The sequence below is a fragment of the Phlebotomus papatasi genome, chromosome 1 (assembly GCF_024763615.1).
Source record: "Phlebotomus papatasi isolate M1 chromosome 1, Ppap_2.1, whole genome shotgun sequence".
Classification (NCBI taxonomy): Eukaryota; Metazoa; Arthropoda; class Insecta; order Diptera; family Psychodidae; genus Phlebotomus; species Phlebotomus papatasi.
The window spans coordinates 94224633-94242111 of NC_077222.1; the positions used below are offsets into that span (position 1 = coordinate 94224633).

Genomic DNA, 17479 nt, shown 5'->3' on the forward strand with positions numbered 1-17479 from the left:
CAAAAACCCCCACGAAATACTAATGGGCTCCGCATTGTTTCTTGGTGTATCGCACACATCTTTTGTTGTCCTCCAAAGCGCACACATAACCCATCACCACCATTTCCCTGCGCAACTGACTTATTTGTAAATTTATGATTTTTCTCCGGTGGCTGGTGCCGCTTCTTTTCCTGCAGAGACTTACAAAAGTGGAGGAGGAATGAGGAGGCAGCTGTGGAGAAAAAATGTCAATTGAACCACCAAGGAGGTGCAAGAATTTTCAGTGGAGCATCTCTTTGGCCAATCACGTCAACACTTCTTATGTCGCCAGAACGTAGTCGGTGCTACTGAAGTTCGAGGGGTGAATGGATCTTTAAATTGCTTAAGCTAATGCGAAGAATTTAAATTCCACAATGATATGAAGAATCTTGTAGGGGAAAAAATATTAATGAAGTTTCCTTAAACGACCATAATTTGCAATTAGCTAATAAAAGAATAATTTTCGATTATTTGACGATATCACAAGTTCGAAACTATTAAGAACATTTCGGAATTTAAAGATCTTTCAGTTTAATATAAATATCTTTAAGATCTAAATGCCATTTCAGGATCTTTGCCGATCTCAATAATGAATTTGAAGTGATAGAATATTTAGAATATTTTCAATTCTAATCTTATTTTCACGGCAAAGTTCAAGCAGTAATAAACAATCAAAATGATCGCATGAATATACCGTCAAAATTTAATACACTTAATAAAATAAAAACAGCAATTCATTTGAAAAAATCCATTTTATTTTTAGTAAAAAAATTCTATGAATGAACTGTTTTTATTTGTCAGAATGTTAGAATGTTTTAGAAATTCGAAAATACAAAAATATCCAATTTCGCCATTAATATTAAGTTTGATATCCGAAAATTAAAAATATTAGAAATTGTTTTCAAACAACTTAAAAAATAGGTAATCAAGCTGGGAAGAAAGCCAAGATCATATACTGTCAGAAAATGGTGTATTTAATGAAAGAAGAGGTCTGAAGAAGACTTCAAGTTCGTATCTTAATACGTTTGGTCACTAGGTTCATAAAAGTGGTACATACTAACTAATAAATGGACAGATGGATAGAAATAAATAGAATTTCCAGACTTTATGGAGTGCTCGATCTCGTGACTTAGATGGTATACCTCAAAAATAATTTCACATTATTAACCTTTACCGATTCTGAACCGATTTGAATCGATTCATACTCAAAAGATCGCTCAAAATTGATTGTCAGATAAAAATTAGTTACCGGTAATTAACCGGTTTATAACCGATTGGAATCAGTTCAGGCTTATCAAGAAATCCGAGACCTTTCCAACAAGCCTAAACATAAAACCATTCGGTTAATAAATACGCTCTCTAAGGTTCTTTAAACCTCTGATTCAACAGTATTTTCGTATAAGGATGAAATATTCGACTAGCTAATCTTTAAAAATGAAAAAATCGCACTACACGTTTTCGAGTAATCCCAAAAAACATGGTTTTGAAGAGGAGGAGAGGGGTGTGGGAAAATAAGAGCCTTGCTAATGGTCTCAAGATCGATTTATGGGGAGCCTCTCAAAGGTTCCAAGTCTATATCTCTAACCGTTTGGCTTCTAGGCGTGGTAATGACCGCACACACAGATGCGCAGACGCACGCACGGATAAACAACGTAACGTAAAAAAAACTCGAAACTTCAAATTTCCACAATTCTACCAAAATATGACTCCTTATACGGGCTTTAGACCTAAGGCTTAGCCATATGGCTTAACTTCTCTAATATCTTATCAGTCAAGATTTTTTGGATAATTTTGACTTAGGATTGGATTATTAAGGGCAAATGGCCTATTACATTTTGAAAAATCAATAAAATCGGTTGCTGTTTAAGGTTTTGAGACCCGCGGGAACTGAGCTAATCCTCTAGTCTGAAGACAGTCTTAGGCTTAGGGATAAGAAGTCGAAATCCGAAATATACGTATATATAACTCAAACTCGAGATATTACAAACATAGCTCTATCTGTGGAATTCGAGCAGTAAAACTGAATAGCAAAGCAGCATTTGTAAAACTTTTTAAAATAAAGAAGTGAATTTTGAAATTTTGGTATTACAAAAATTATAAAAACAAGTTTTTTTCTTATTTCTTGCTTAAAAATATTATATTTTTAGCTTATGATCTTGAAATTTAAAATCTAGTTTGAAGAGTTTCAAGAATTCACTTACATAGCTTTTATTTAAAATTAAATAAAATATTAAACGATTGCATTGCAACAATGTTATACCAACATTTTCTGAACTTTAAAACGAAAACTAAATTGAGAGATCAATAGTTGATTTATTTTCATGGCTTAATTAGTAATTAAAGACGTGATTGAAGCCTAATCTCATCTAATCGATCAATTAGCATTCATTCATAATCCATCATTAATTAATGTTCAATGAGCTTTTATACAATGTCATCCGAAGAATGCTATTGGTATGGTCAAACGTGTTTCTGTCCATCGACAAAAAAAAACATTGAAAAATGCACTTGAAACCCCTTGATTTTCCCATTTGGTGGAGTATACGATTCATTGAGAAACTCACACTTCTTGCCTCGAGAAGCCATTTGCAGAATTACTGGAATGGGCAATTAAAAGACGCGCGGATAGTTTTTTTTTAATACTCCTCATTTGCATTCTGGTGATGGCATGAGCTTTCAGCCACGTATGCAAATATTTGAAAAATAAATCCCCGCAATGAAACGCAAGCAATTGTCATCAGCAGTCTCTCTATTTTGTTAGTCAATTTCGTGGAAATTGATCTATTTGGTCAAGTGATTATGGTGCACATGTCGCTATCATTAATAATCTTGTGGTACAAAGTGATGAGACAATTTTAGAAGCCCCTGTAACTAAATGAAAATCACCCTCGACAAACAGGTGCTAATAGAATTAGCAGAGTCACAATTTGATTAATTAGACATTGGCCTACCGATGATACCCGGGAAACAGGTCTCTGGTAAATAGGGTTCTCTTTCATCCGAAAAGTGGATTAACGTGGGACTGAATTTGAATAGGGCGCGCGCGAAAGGGGTGTTCAAAGGAAATCCCTCATACACGCGAATTCATTTGGACACCAATCTCGAGATGCCTTACCAAAAATACCCCTGTGGAATGTTAATTGGCCTTTGGCAGAGAGAAGTAAAACCCACCTTTTCCTGGAGAATTTTCCTCAAGAAGGAGATTGAATAAACTAGGCAATTTTTTGATTAAATATCAACTGTGATGGTTTGTGAAATAAATCTTCTATATTTTGGAGCAATAAATTGTGAGATATTGTCCATAATATTTCATGTCACATGAGCCTGAAACATCTGTTTTAGTGGTTGAAAAACTTTCTTTAGCACACCAACAGAACATCATTCTGCAACCAATCCCCCCCGTAGAAAATCTCCCCACATAGAGAAAAAGTCTGTGCGTCCAATTAGACCTTATTTATCTCACGAAGGAGAATTTTATCAAATACTTCAAGTCAATTTCTTTGTCCAAATGTTTTCCTCCTTTTTTCCTGGTATAACGTTTTCGGGAGCCACATGAGGTGATCGGTGCGTCCCTTCAGGAGAAAAAGGCAAGACTGATTGACATAATTTGGTAGAAAAATAAATTTTGCACCAAACTCTCTTCTCCAGGGTGAATGAAAATATTTTGCACTCTCATGGTGAAGAAGAGGGGACTTTAAATCTAATTTGGCCCTCTTCTTCATATAATACACACTCGTTGACTTCCATTGGGGGATGGGACAGAACAACCCTTATGACACTCTCGCTCCTTCTCAAAGCATTATCATTGCGGAGCCCCTGAACATCATCGTTTTGGCTGTTGTGCCGAAGTGTTGAAATCACATTATGTTGAACATTTTTTGGGGAGTTTTCGCCCTCCAAATGCAACACCGAAAGTGTGTGTAATTCTTGGGCAATTTGGATGTCAGACGAGTTGAGAAAAGGATACTTTTATAGAAGATTCTAGATAGGATCTGGATACTCTCGATATAAGTTGACATATTGGTATTTAAATTTTACGAATAAAACACCGGACACGGCTCCAAGTAGAATCAAAAGGAGGTAATAATAATAAAATTAATGGTGGCACAACGTTCCATAGAGGAACTAGGCCTTCCCACAAGGGGAGTTCGGGACATCCATTATTATTTTTTTCTTATACAGGGATGGAGTTGTCAGCCCCATGCCCCGTGGAATTAAGTGCAGTGAAGCTCACTGGGTGTAACTCGAAAACCTTTAAGGCCAGAAAAATTCCTGGTAACCTAAAGGGGATTCGAACCCGGCACACTTGCATAATAGAGCGAGTGCTCTACCACTTGACCCATTGAGTTCCCCAAAAGGAGGTGTAGGATCTTAAAAAGCGGGAAATAATATATAAAAGGACGTGCTTAAGTGTCTGTAGCCTATCGATTCACAAGAATGCAGCAAGACCAAGTTTCTTACTTGATTTCCTAAGGAGTTTATCATTACGATTCTCAGGGTAGTGTAAAACCTTTCAACCCTTCGCAACCACTCTTAATTGACTCATGACTGGAGGGACGACAAGATAAACACTTAGGTCCAAGAAAAACATTAAAATTCCTCTTGCAGACTTTTATGAACTTCACTACTACATTTTACTTCATTCTCCGAGGACCAGATGGGCGACTTAATAAACAATATGTAACTAATTTCCAAGGGATCGGAAGGGTCGCTTTGGAAACTTGGGTTAAGGGGCTTCTCCCCAACAAGATCACCCTTGCGACGAACCTATAGCTAGATCTTTCAGAGATCGTCCATGGTCCATGGGAAAATCTTCTTCTCAATTCCAAATTCTGACATCCGAAATATCGCTCTCTCTTGTACATAGTTGCAATCGTATATTACGTTGCTCGCAAGAAATATGACCGAAGGACGAATATCGTATTCTTGCGGAAAATCGCATGGAAAATCCAAACAGCATTCTTCTTTATATTATTTTGCAGAATCGTTTAAGTAAAGACGTTATAGAATCAGGTGCCGGCTAAAATCACCAAAATCGAAAATCCAGAATATCACGATATCACGAATGGGTCAAAATCCCGAAAGCCAAAATCCCGAACACTAAACTCCTGAATCTCAAAATCCCTAAAAATGCAAATTTCCGAATTAACCAAAATCCCAAAAATTCAAAATCCCAAAAAGCCAAAATCCCGAAAAGTCAAAATCCCAAAAGCCAAAATCCCGTACCAGGGGGTGAATAAGTATGACCAGCGTGTAAATCGTGATCATGAGTGTCTTCCAGATCACGCTGATCGCGCTATTAGTCTCCGGAATCATAGTGATCGTTACCCAAAGTGAACCTAAAGTGGTAGACCTATATTTACCCCTGTCCCGAATGCTAAAATCCACAAAGCCAAAATCTCAAAAATTCAAAATCCCGAATGGGTCGATATCACGAATGTGTAAAAACCCGAAAGCCAAAATCCCGTACCAGGGGGTGACTAAGTATCGCCAGCGAGTAAATTTGGAGTGTCTCCTAGATCACGTTGATCGCGCTATCAATCTCTAGGATGGCAGTGATCGGCACCCAAAGTGAACCGTGAGTGTCAGACCTGTTTACCCCCAGTCCCGAATGCTAAAATCTCCAAATTCAAAATCCCGAAGGATAAAATCCCGAAAAGCTAAAATCCCAAATGGTCCAAAATCCCGTAAGGGACGAAATTATTCGGAGGATAACACGTTGAATAATCAAACACAGAAAATTTTCTTTTGCTTTCAATTCGGGATATTGGCTTGCAGGATTTCAACTTTCGGGATTTAACCTGTTCGGGATTTTGGTGTTAAGGATTATAGCTTTCAGGATATTGACTGGAACCCATAGAATCATATTATTTAAAGAACTTGTACTACTATGTACTATGTTGGATCACTAAAAGACCATCAAATAACGCGACACATGACTAAAGAGTACAACATAATTTCTGTAAGTTTTTGAATTTCGAACGCAAAATTCTCATTATAACCTCTTCAATTAAACATTACTCTCATAGTTCTGAAAAAAGTCGTACGTTTACTTGTATACATTTTGTATGAAAAAACGTACGACTTTTTTCGAAACAGAGGGAGTATAATAAAAGCTTTGAAAAGTTTTGTTCTTAAGGAACTTTTTTTTGTTTCTTGGATTTGTTACTTGCATACTCAAATTCGTCACTGATTCTCTTATTCATTGCCTATAATCCTAAACGTCTAAACGTTCCAAAGCAGTGGAGAATTGACATAATTTTGGAAATATTATTAGGCCTCTATGTTACGTTCATCTTCAAACTCTAAAAATAATGGAAACGGATGATCAATTTGTAGAAGATTTTACCGTCATTTAACGGCAAAGTAACGCCCCCATATTGCAATCTCAATGTTGCCTCCCTGATCTGCTTCAGAGTGAGTTAGTATGACACCCTGGCGTCATGTGTGGTGGAGTCAGTATGTCATGCGAAGGCTCAGAGTGCGGACGCTGAATCTGCGAATCCCAAAAATAGGACCACCGCCTGTTGAGTGTAAGGGCCTTGACAGACATGAGGATTAGCCGAGAGACGGCTTAGCGTAATTATACTTGAAATAATGGTCAAACTCAAAATAATGGTCCATCATTTTCCACTAAGTCGTCTCTCGGCTTAAGTCGTAAGTGTGTCTAGGGCATAAGCGTCGGTAGTCCGAAATGGCTACGAATTCGACAACTTTCAACCCAGTTAACGGTCTTCAATTTCAAGTATGTGTAAGAATCATAAAGAACATGCGTAAATTTGAGAAAAATGTTAAGATTATGACAGTTCCCTTAAGGATGTAACAGTTAGTATGATTTACCATAATTCGATTTTCATCTTTTGCATACCCTTAACAGAAAGGTCTCGTCTGGGAAAATAAATACTATTCCAGCCAACGTAAAGCTGTGGTGTAACATGTATCCCTGTTACTTCGAAAGAGCGATAACAACTACTAAACATAAAAACTAAAGACAACGTTAATGTTTATGCGCCTGTTTCCCTCTATTTATTTATCTAATACCAATTTGAGGACTTTATGTGTTTACTCCGTAACAGAATGATTATCTATAGAATTTCCAACTCTAATAAAGAGTCCACCGCTGAATGCGAGATAAAATTCTGGTACAACAATAATTCCCTGATGATTGCGGGTACAAAATGGTGTTTAGGGGGTGCTATTCTGTGTATGAAAATAATGTGGTCAATTAAGAGGTTTTGCTGGAAAACTCATTATTGTTAAATTTCTTCCCATCCTTTCCATCCCTTTCCTAATTCAATTTCATTGCCGGAAAATTCAATTGCGAATTTAAAATGAATTGGGCTTTGAATAATTCTCTGACTGAGAGTAATAAGTAGGGGACTTACCTTTGAGGACTTTACTGCTGGATGATTGTTCTCGACTCCATGGTGGATCACCGGTGCCTGAAAAGTCTCTCAATTTCAGGTAACTAATTGTCAGTCTTATGATTGATGCCTTGTCCAGTTGACTGGTGATGGCTGCTGGAAGTGGTAGCATTTTGGCTAATTCATAGAATTCATAGTTTTCCTTTCCACGACGAGATCTGGCAGCATCTCGGGATTTTTCTTTCCTCAGCTCCAGAATGCTGTTTTTTTTGTTGGAAGAAATGAGGAAAAATTTAGCCATTAGTCTCTCTGGTGAAAGATTTCTTGGACAAGAAGTCTATATTAGGTCTTTATCTAATGAAAAACCAACTGTTTTCCCCTCAATTTTGTGCGACACGAAGCAAATTTATTGGGTAAAAATTTGGAAAAGAATGTTATGTGTGGTGGAATGTTGAGGCAGAAGCTGGAGTAAGATATGATTTTGGGTGTCAGCTGAATCTGAGAGCGATAAGTCATACGTGTGCCTCTGACTATGAGCCGTGAAATAGCCAGAATAAATCAAAATCGATCCAAAATGTGGATTTGATTTATTGTTGGTGCATGCTGAAGCTTCTCAGAGGGTTAAAGTCTCTTTCTTTTGCCTTTTCTTGCGAGATTCTTTAACTTTCCTCACACTAATTCTCAATCTTATGCCCAATATTGGAAGCTACGTATGTTCTTTTCTTTGAAAATGTTCTCTCCCGTGTTGATTGTGTTTGCCAATGTGGCCAATGAACTTCATCATCATTTGGACAATTGACCGGGCATACGAGGGAACAGAGGCCGGTTTCACAAGCCGGAAGTTAATCAAGTGTACATTTGTGTGGATGGCAGAGACACGCACTGAGGCGTTACCATCATTGACCACTGGATTAGAATTGTTTGATTGATCGACAACAAACGCGATGAGATCCTCACTAGCTATTTTCATCTCTTTGTTGCAATTTTAATGCCCCAGCTAAACATCCCAAATTAACTCACCCTTCACAGTCCTGATTGGAATAATTCAATAAAATCGATTTCTCAAAATACTAAGGGGTACAATTTCGGACAAAATCATCCCCCTATTCTCCCGCCTCTACTGTCCAGAGACAATTTTCCCCCAAAGGTGCAGGATTAAAGAAGAGTAAAAGAAAAAAATCCTCCCATCTGCGAAAATAACCCAAAAGCGTAAATTCGATCAAGACAATACCGCAAAAAAATCCACCCCATTTGTGAAATAAAATATCAATTCATATTTCATATGACGGTCATATTTCACTCCTTAAATAAAAGTTCTGTCCCACTTTGGGAGATTTCTCACACCTCCATTGAATTGGAGGGTGAAGAATTCCAGGCAGACGGCTCAGGGAGTCCTCCCAGGGGAATTTCCATGCGAGTTAGTCAAGCAATTTGGTCAATTTGACCCAAAAGAGTCACCCTCCCAAAGTCACAAGTTCATGTAAATATTGATGTATTTTATGCACAGATAAAGTTGAAAAGGACTTCATTGGAATTTATCTTCCTTTCAAGTTTGTCTTTTTGGAGAAAAATGTCTTAAAGGTGTTGAATAAAAGATACGTTGTGTAAAAACAAATCCTTAAAAAAAACTTATACGTTTAACGGCGTTATCACACTTGTACATTAAAATTTTAATGTGATTCACATTAATTGTCGCTTGTGAGTGTCCAAATATGTTATTTGTGTCTTTGAGTCACTTAATATTTGGGGTTTCTCTATTTATTGATAAAGAAGTGGACTTGGCCTGCAAAAATAAGTTTAAATTTACCTAAAGCATAAATATTTTTCACATTAAAAAAATAAAGAGAAAATCGCATTAATTTTTCGCATTAATGCTATAAATCAATTTATATCAAATTTTGCGGACCAAGTCAAAATGATTTAACACATACAAGTTACACATTTGGATTCTCACCAGCGACAATTAATGTGAATCATATTAAAATTTTAATGTGCAAGTGTGATAACACAGTAACACATGGATGTATTAAACCAACTTAAGAGAGGAGTTTTAGTAAATGCATGTTCTAAATGTTTAGTACACCCTTCAATTACTCCTGGAAAGTAGGCAAAATTCCTTGAAATAAAAGAACTTAATAATATTTATGATTTTTTATCAATGCTTCGTTGATAAGGAGGAGATTTAGTGTTTAGTACATGCAAAAGCTACATAATTGGTTAGTAAAATTTCTACGTGACGACAAAGCGAAACACTCAGCATCTTCTATTTTTTTGTTTATTCATTTAATTAATTTCTTTTAAGATATTATTCTCTTAAATGCACAAGAAGCAAACTAAGATTAGGAAGTGTAATACAGTTAGCGTCCACCGCCATCTTAGTGTTCGTCAAGAGCAACCAACGTAAAACTTCAAGAAAGCTCTTTCGCTAGATTTGACATGCCCACCGATCCCACTTCGAAAATTACAAATTGAATAACGAAAAATGAATAAATACAACAAAATAATCAAACGAGTTGCATAAACATAAATGAACCAAAACGATTTTTGATGTAACGAGTTTGCATTTTTTCGATTTTGAATAACCGTATATGCGGTTTCCTTTGCTCTTATCGGGAGTAACTTTAGTCGCTGCTATTTGTGTGATTTTTTTTTTAAATTCTACATTGGTAAAAATAAAATGATCAAATTGATCCAAATTTGATCCTTTTGCAAAGGATGGATCAAATTTCGAACTTCGAATGCACGTTTATCATAATAGAACATGTTAATTTGATCCATCCTTTGCAAAAGGATTAAATTTCGATTAATTTGATCCTTTCATTTTTACCAGTGTATCATTTGAGGATAATCTTCTCCGATCGGACAAGATAGACTGAATCGGTGGAGACAATGCTTAAGTGCTAGAATTTAAAAAAAAAGCTTAGGGGAAAGTACTCTCCGTTCGAACGTTCCTGCCATCGAATAATGTGAATTTTCTTTTATTTTTCCTAAGAAATTTACACATTTTTATTAAATACTAGTTAACTTATCATCAATTATTGAAAATTATGTGATAATTATGTATAATTCTCTAGGAAAAGTAAAAGAAAATTCACATTATTCGAAGGCATGAACGTTCGAAAGGAGAGTACTTTCCCCTACAAACAGCAGGGGGAACGTCATCTGCTTCTACGGCATTATAAGTTACAAATAAGTTATCAATTGTGGGTTACGGTCAAAATCCCGAAAAGGTCAAAATACTGAATACCAAAATCTCGAATGGTAAGAAATCCCGAAAGCTATATTTCTGAATAGGTCACAATCCCAAAAAGTCAAAATTTCGCAATCCAGAATCCCTAAAGCCACAATTCTGAAAGCCAAACTCAGAATTCTTAAAAGTGTCATTCGAGCTTATCGGAGTGTAATATGGGCTTCAGACCTAAGGCTTAGTCATAAGGCTTAACTTCTCTGGATTCTTACAGTCGAAAATTTTTGAAAAATTTTGACTTAGAAATGGACTATTAATTGGAATTAATCTATTTGACTCAGAAGTACAAATTAAATTGGTTGCTATTTTGCATTTTGAGACCTTCGGAAACTAGGTTAAACCTCTAGTCCGAAGACGGTCTAAAGCGGTCTTCAGACTAGGGATTTACCCTAAGTTCCTGAAGGTCTGAAAATCGTAAATATCAACCAATTTTATTGTTTTATCCAGGGGGTGACATTAGCTTTGAAAAATATGACTAGTTTTAGTGTATATTTTTCCCTGTTTTCGTACACATTTCATGAGATATCTCCAAAACTACGTAGATTGCCAATTTAGGTTTTTCGGTTGCCTTTTCGTTATTAAATTGGCTTTTATTTTGTATTAGTATTTTTTACTAATTCATTCTACAATGACAGAAAACAGCTAATAAACTCAAAAATATTTTCGGCTCGCTAGAAACATATGGGAAGCATAGGAAATGTCATGCCCCTGATTTTATCAGAATCTTTTAGGTCACTTATCCTTAACTATCCAATTCCAAGTTATTTTTTCCAAAACATCTTTATTGGTAAGAATTTAGAGAAGTTAAACCATATGGTTAAGTCTTAGGTCTGAAGTCCGTATAAGGGAACTTTTCTGTGTTTTGAGAAATTGTTCTTCAGATTATCCTCCGTATAATTTTGTCCTTTCCAGGATTTTAGATTTTGGATTTCGGAATTTTTCCGTTTTGGATTTTGATTTTAAGGATTTTGGATTTTTGGGATCTTGGCGTATGGGATTTTAGTTTTCGAGATTTTGGCTTTTCGGAATTTTATCATTCGGGATTTTGCGTTAGAGATTTTGACTTTGTGGATTTTGACTGGCACTGGAAATTGTATATATTTACTTAACATAAGACCTAAGATCTTAAAGAAGGAAGGGGTCAGTTTCGAATTAAGAGGCCATAATATATTATACGATTTAATTGCTTCTGACCATTATCTACATATACAATGGTTTTAATCGGATAATTGCCGAATTTATAGATGAAGGCTTTCTTTCGTATAAATAAAAGTTAAGATATATAATCGTTTGAAACAGATAAAAATAATAGGGGAAAGCGCGCTACTTTCGGACGATTTATGCTTCGCACGAACCATTTTTTTCAATATGTTATAAATGAATTTGGCCTAATATAATATTATATTTGAATTACTAGTCAAATGCCTCAAATTTTCAAGAAAGAGCAATGGGTGAAATCCACAAAAGTAATAGAGAGAAAAAATTGAATTGTCCGAAGCTTGAGTCATCCGAAAGTAGCGCGCTTTCCTCTATAAGTCTTATTATCAATATTTAGATTACTTATTTTTTTAAAGAATTAAAAAAAGTCTGTATAACAAAATACTATAACCACAAACCTGATTGAGTATTTCTAGCTCTAATAATTACCTCTTTTCATGGATTAAATTCAAAATCTTATTGATTTTCCCAAGAAAAATTGTTCATTGAGTTTCTCGAAAATTTGGGGAGAAATGTGTCTCGTTTTGGAGATAAAAAGCCAAGGGGAAACTAAATGGAAAATGGGGCTTGATCGAAATGTTGTGTGCTAATACAATTAAACCTTTGCTAGTCCCCAGGGACACTGGAATTCTTTATGTGCTTTTTCCTGGGGAAAGTGCGTGTAAAGAAAGTGGAAAGTGTCATCTTCATTTCAACAAGAAGACGAGAAAGCATAACATTTTCTGCCCAGTCAGCTCTCCTATCCATTGGCAGCACTCCAACTCAGGGTGCAATAAAATCCCTCCCGGGGGACTCCTGGGACATCCGTGCGGGTGATGATGACTTGATGGAAGGAAGCCATATCCTTCAAAATTATTGCCGGATAATGCGTTCTCCGGTCCATCTGTGTAACCCTCCTCTCGCCCTTGCCCAACCCCCCTCTGCCATGAAGGGTAAATGGAATTGTGTTCTTTCTGCTCGAAGAAGACACACAGAGATGATTGTCTTGGGAGAATTATTCCAAAGGCCCCTTTTCACACCCTTTAATCACCCAGTTGTTGGTGGAAAAATTTACCCACATACACCAAGGAGGAATTCCTCACAAGACCATCTCTTGGGCAATTTGAGATGCCTTCGGATGCAGAATTGCATCGCGGGCGCACAAATCGCGGATATCTCACAGCAACTGCACATAATGATGGGTTATTTGGGCTCACCTGGCCGCATAATGTTCATTTGTAATTTCGCACTCTCTGGGCAACTGTTCGTATGGGTCCCACAGGCCGGTCCCAGGGGCCTTTATTAAAGGCCATGGGCGATGGAAAATGATGACGAAGAAGTGCGCAAATGTAATCAATTTCATCACCATATCAAATTAAAATTTCCATTTGGGAAAATTCTTCCCACTCATCTTCAATTGAGTTTCTCGTGGAATTGATGGAGAAAAATCATTGGCATTTTATGAACAAAGATTTGTTTGAGAAGCCGCTTTAAATTATATTTCTTCGTGAAAGAAAGACTGAGTTTACTGTAAGACTACCTGCATTCGGAGAGGAATCACTATCATTTTAGTATAAGCTACAAAATAAAAGGAAAAGTACGCATAGATGATTTGTGTTTAAGTTTTCGGATTAAAATTTTGTATATATCCTAAATTTTAGTAAATGAGAGGAATTTTTAATTCTTAAATTCTGTAAAAAAAAAACAAAATAGAGAAGTTTTCTAATTACCTCACTTAGAACTTTAACTTGAAATAGAAATACAGTAGAGCCTCGCTATAGTCCATATTTGGTTCCAGATTTGACACTTGGGTCGCACTAGAGTCCATGTCATTTTTTTAAATTATTAAAGACTTTTAGTATTGAAATTGCTCGACGGCTTCCACTTTCTTTGCGATTGTGGTACTTGTCCTCGTTCTCTTCATTATGGATCACAATTATCACAACTACTAAAATAAGTTTGCCATAAATATTAAAATAATTATGACAACATTGCATGTCGCGTACTAAAAAACATAACCTAACTTAAAATTAGTGTTTTGAAATCAACGGTCGATAAATTGTGGACTATAGAGCGATGGCCTATAGCGGGGTACTACTGTATCGCATTTCTTTAGGTTTTTTTTTTTATTTTAAAGCCGATCCAGAGAATATTTAAAGCCTTGAATGGAGAAAATTTGAAAATATTACAATAGATGAAGAATCCTTTAGTCTTTTAATTTCAGAATAATAGTGCTATTCCAATGAAAAATGAACATGTTTTTTTAGTACTTTACTACTTAGTACTTTACTTTTTAGTACTTTACTGAGTAAACGAAAGCTTATGGATTAACTTAAATATTTAGTGATACAATTTTAAACCCCTCATTTCCGAGTTATGGCGCTATTCCAATGAAAAATGGGCATGCTTTTTAGCACTTCACTGTTCTCATGTTGTTATGCATTATCGACTTTTCTTTGTATTGGTTCCTGTCTCGACTATTTTCCCCAGTCTTCGTCCTATTCTTAAACCACCAAATCAGTCATGGCATGAACCAATATGAAGAAAAATCGATTATGTAGAACAGCATGAGAACAGTGAAGTGCTAAAAAGCATGCCCATTTTTCATTGTAATAGCACCATAACTCGGAAAAGAGAGGTTTAAAATTGTATCACTAAATATTTAAGTTAATCCATAAGCTTTCGTTTACTCAAAATTGTGGAGATAAATAGCAGGACAAATAGCATTATATTATGAACAAAAAATCAATTAAGTTTTTCGCCTAATAGAATTTATAAGGCATTTGTTTTGATTCAGTTTAATTCAAATGATCAAAAAATGTTTAACACCTTCAATAGCTTTCTCTTCATCTTGATCTATTTTCCTCAAAACAAAAAAAACTTATGAAATCCCATTCTTTCCTATTGTTTTTATAAAGTTCTTTCAATAAAGCTGCTTTTCTATTTTCATGTGCTTTTTCTTTTGTCAAACAAGTCGCATTTTCTAAGCCCAATTTGTCGGTGAAATTCAAACGAATTTAAGGTTTCCTAAATGTGAAATCCAGCTCAAAATCAGAATGAAATGGCGGGAAAAAGTGACTCATATAAAATAATTAATTTCTTATGTCTTTCAGCGAGATCGTACGATGACGCATTCAATTGTCATTCATATATATGTCGTTCTTTTTTTTCGAGGCGGAAGAACAAGAAAGTCCAAAAGCTCATGATATCTTTAAAGAAACCGCTTGAGATGATTGTTGCGATAAAATGAGAGTCTGCCCAGTTGATGAATGAGCAAGTTCAGTACCGTGAATCCAACTTTGGGACATTTGCAAAATATGAATGAAATTTTCACTCAACTCCTCACGATCCCACCAAGAACCATCAAGTTCCTAATTGGCAATTTAATTGAGAAGTACCCAACGAGATTTTTTTTCTATAAAAATGTGAAATTTGCTGAGACACACCGTAGAAATTTCTAAAAAAAAGTCTGAGATGGGGGAAAAGGCGATGTTTAAAAAAAATGTGCCGCAACTGATTTTAATCTGCTGAAAACAAATTTTCTGTCCACTTTAGGTAGAAAAAGAAGTGATGAAAGAGTCCAAAAACCGCACTTTGTGGTGCTTTTTGCAGCCACTTTTCTCAAGTGTAGACCATATAAATAAAAATAGTGGAAATAATAATATTTCATTGTCTTTTTTCTTGTCTTTGGCTCATTTTTGTTTTTTTGAGTGACATGAAAAAAGAAAAGAAAATGATCACTTCTTGGGTATTGTGTCTGGTGTGGTTTCTCTTTTGAAAATCATTAGGAAAAAAACAGCCATTGTGGCCAAGGGGATCTGTGAAAAATAGTAAAGTTGCTAACTGGAAGCTTTCTTTTGTCTATTGAAGATTTACTGAAATTGTAGGTTTAAGATCATGGCTAAATGAATTGAATTCCTCATGATAGTGGAAGACAGGGCAGTTTTAAGCAGAAATAGTTTCAGAAAATAATATTATTTTCTGATTATAAATCAATTTAGAAACTGTGCCATATGTTTTCAAATTGTCAATTCTTAAATGGAACAAATTCACAAATGGGAAGTTTCATAAACACAGAAAAATATTATTTGATAAAATTGCCCGTAAATGTTTGTGAATTTCTATTAGGAACTTACGAAATGCTTATAAATCCTATGCAAAAAATAATGTATGATATTAATAGAATGGTATTTTTTTGAATTTCATTTTTTTACAGGATTACAAAATTTGGGATTTCACGATTCTTAAAGATTTATCAAGCAGTGCTGGCCAAAATCGCGAATGCAAAATTCCGAAAAACCAAAATTCCGAAAGTCAAAATTCGGGAGTACAAAAAATCCGAAGTTAAAAAATCCTGAATGAGTCGAAATCCAGAATGAGTCAAAAATTCGAAAATCCAAAATTCCAAAAGGGCCGAAATTTAGAAAAACAAAATCTCGAAAAACCGAAATCCCCGACTGATTAAAATCCTGAACGGTGTGAAATTATACAGAAGATAATGTGTGGAATAATTTCCAAGAACACAGAAAATTTCTCCTTGCTCACAAAAAGCACGGATGCAATCGCAGAAGAAGCGATTTTAATTATTTAGGATTTTGGCCTTTTCGGGATTTTAGCGTTCGGAATTCCGTTTACAGGATTTTGGTTTTTGGGATTGTGACTGGAATCGTTATTTAAGAACTCTCAGTCAATAAAAACATGAAAACACATATTGAAAACTATCTAAAAAGGACAATTATGCTTAACTATCTAAAATCCATAACCATCCATTATCCGTAAATTCAAACCGAAAAATTGGTATGAAAACTGTATGAAAGCTTTGTGACCGACCTGTATCTCGTAGATCAATATTTAGGTCAGATTTTTAAAAATCTGATCTAACAATTTTTCAATCCTTTTGTCAAATTAATATAGAGTGTAGTCAACATAAGTAGTTATGATTTTTTCACTAGGTTATTGTCTATCTGAATATACATAGCACAATTCCAGAATTTAAATTAATACTGTAAGTGCGGGTGACTTTGATCCCCTCTTGTTCGTAAGCTTTTCTTTAATTCCAATGTTCAAGAACGGTTTTCACCGATCGGACATGGTAGATTGGATTGGTAAAGACCATTAATAAGTTCTAGAAGTAAAGAAAAATTTACGAACAGGATGGTCTTAAAGTCACCGGAACTTACGGTAAGTTTTAAAATTTATAGTCCCTTAAGTTATGTACACGATAAACTGTTCCATCGTTCCCTAAAAATTAATTTTGAAAGATAGTGTGACTTTTTTTTAATACTATTCGTATTTGTAAGCGTAGTCGATACTATATTTTTCAGGTGAAGTCTTAGAATATTTATTATATTTGCAGAGAAATCAGAAAAAGTATTTAACAAATTTTTAAATTTAAATATTTGTAGTTAAATAAAAAGATAAGATTCTTTGTAAATTTTTCCACATCCAATTTAACAAGATCGACTGAACGTTTTAAAAAATCACTAAATCAAGTCAGTCTTTAGAATTTCAATTCTTCCCCAAGTTTTTGTCCTAGGAAAAACAGTGTAATTTATCTTTCCTGTTGTTCTTTGGAAGATTTTGTCAACATCCAAGGGTGGAAAATTGTGTTCAATTATCACGAAAGAAAATCCACCAGTTTTGCAAAAGGGGA

At 35.2% G+C, this 17479-nt stretch overlaps 2 protein-coding genes across 16 annotated transcripts in view; one reads left to right on the top strand and one right to left on the bottom strand.

Moving 5' to 3' along the window:
- Positions 1-17479, top strand: part of LOC129809790 (transcription initiation factor TFIID subunit 8) — a 139107-nt gene that overhangs the window by 49727 nt on the left and 71901 nt on the right. Inside the window, exon 4 of one of the 4 annotated variants that reach the window (XM_055859880.1) lies at positions 177-460. The exons of the other annotated variants lie outside the window; for them this stretch is intronic. The gene's annotated coding sequence lies outside the window, so the exon portion shown is untranslated. Of the gene's footprint in view, positions 1-176; positions 461-17479 lie in introns of those variants that run through there. 4 annotated transcript variants of the gene reach the window in all.
- The window catches only part of LOC129809772 (protein trachealess), a 205704-nt gene that overhangs the window by 34122 nt on the left and 154103 nt on the right, over positions 1-17479 (bottom strand). For all 12 annotated transcript variants that reach the window (XM_055859849.1, XM_055859847.1, XM_055859845.1 and 9 more), the window contains one exon: positions 7404-7642. In XM_055859849.1, the coding sequence (XP_055715824.1) occupies positions 7404-7642 (239 nt within the window). The remainder of the gene's footprint in view (positions 1-7403; positions 7643-17479) is intronic.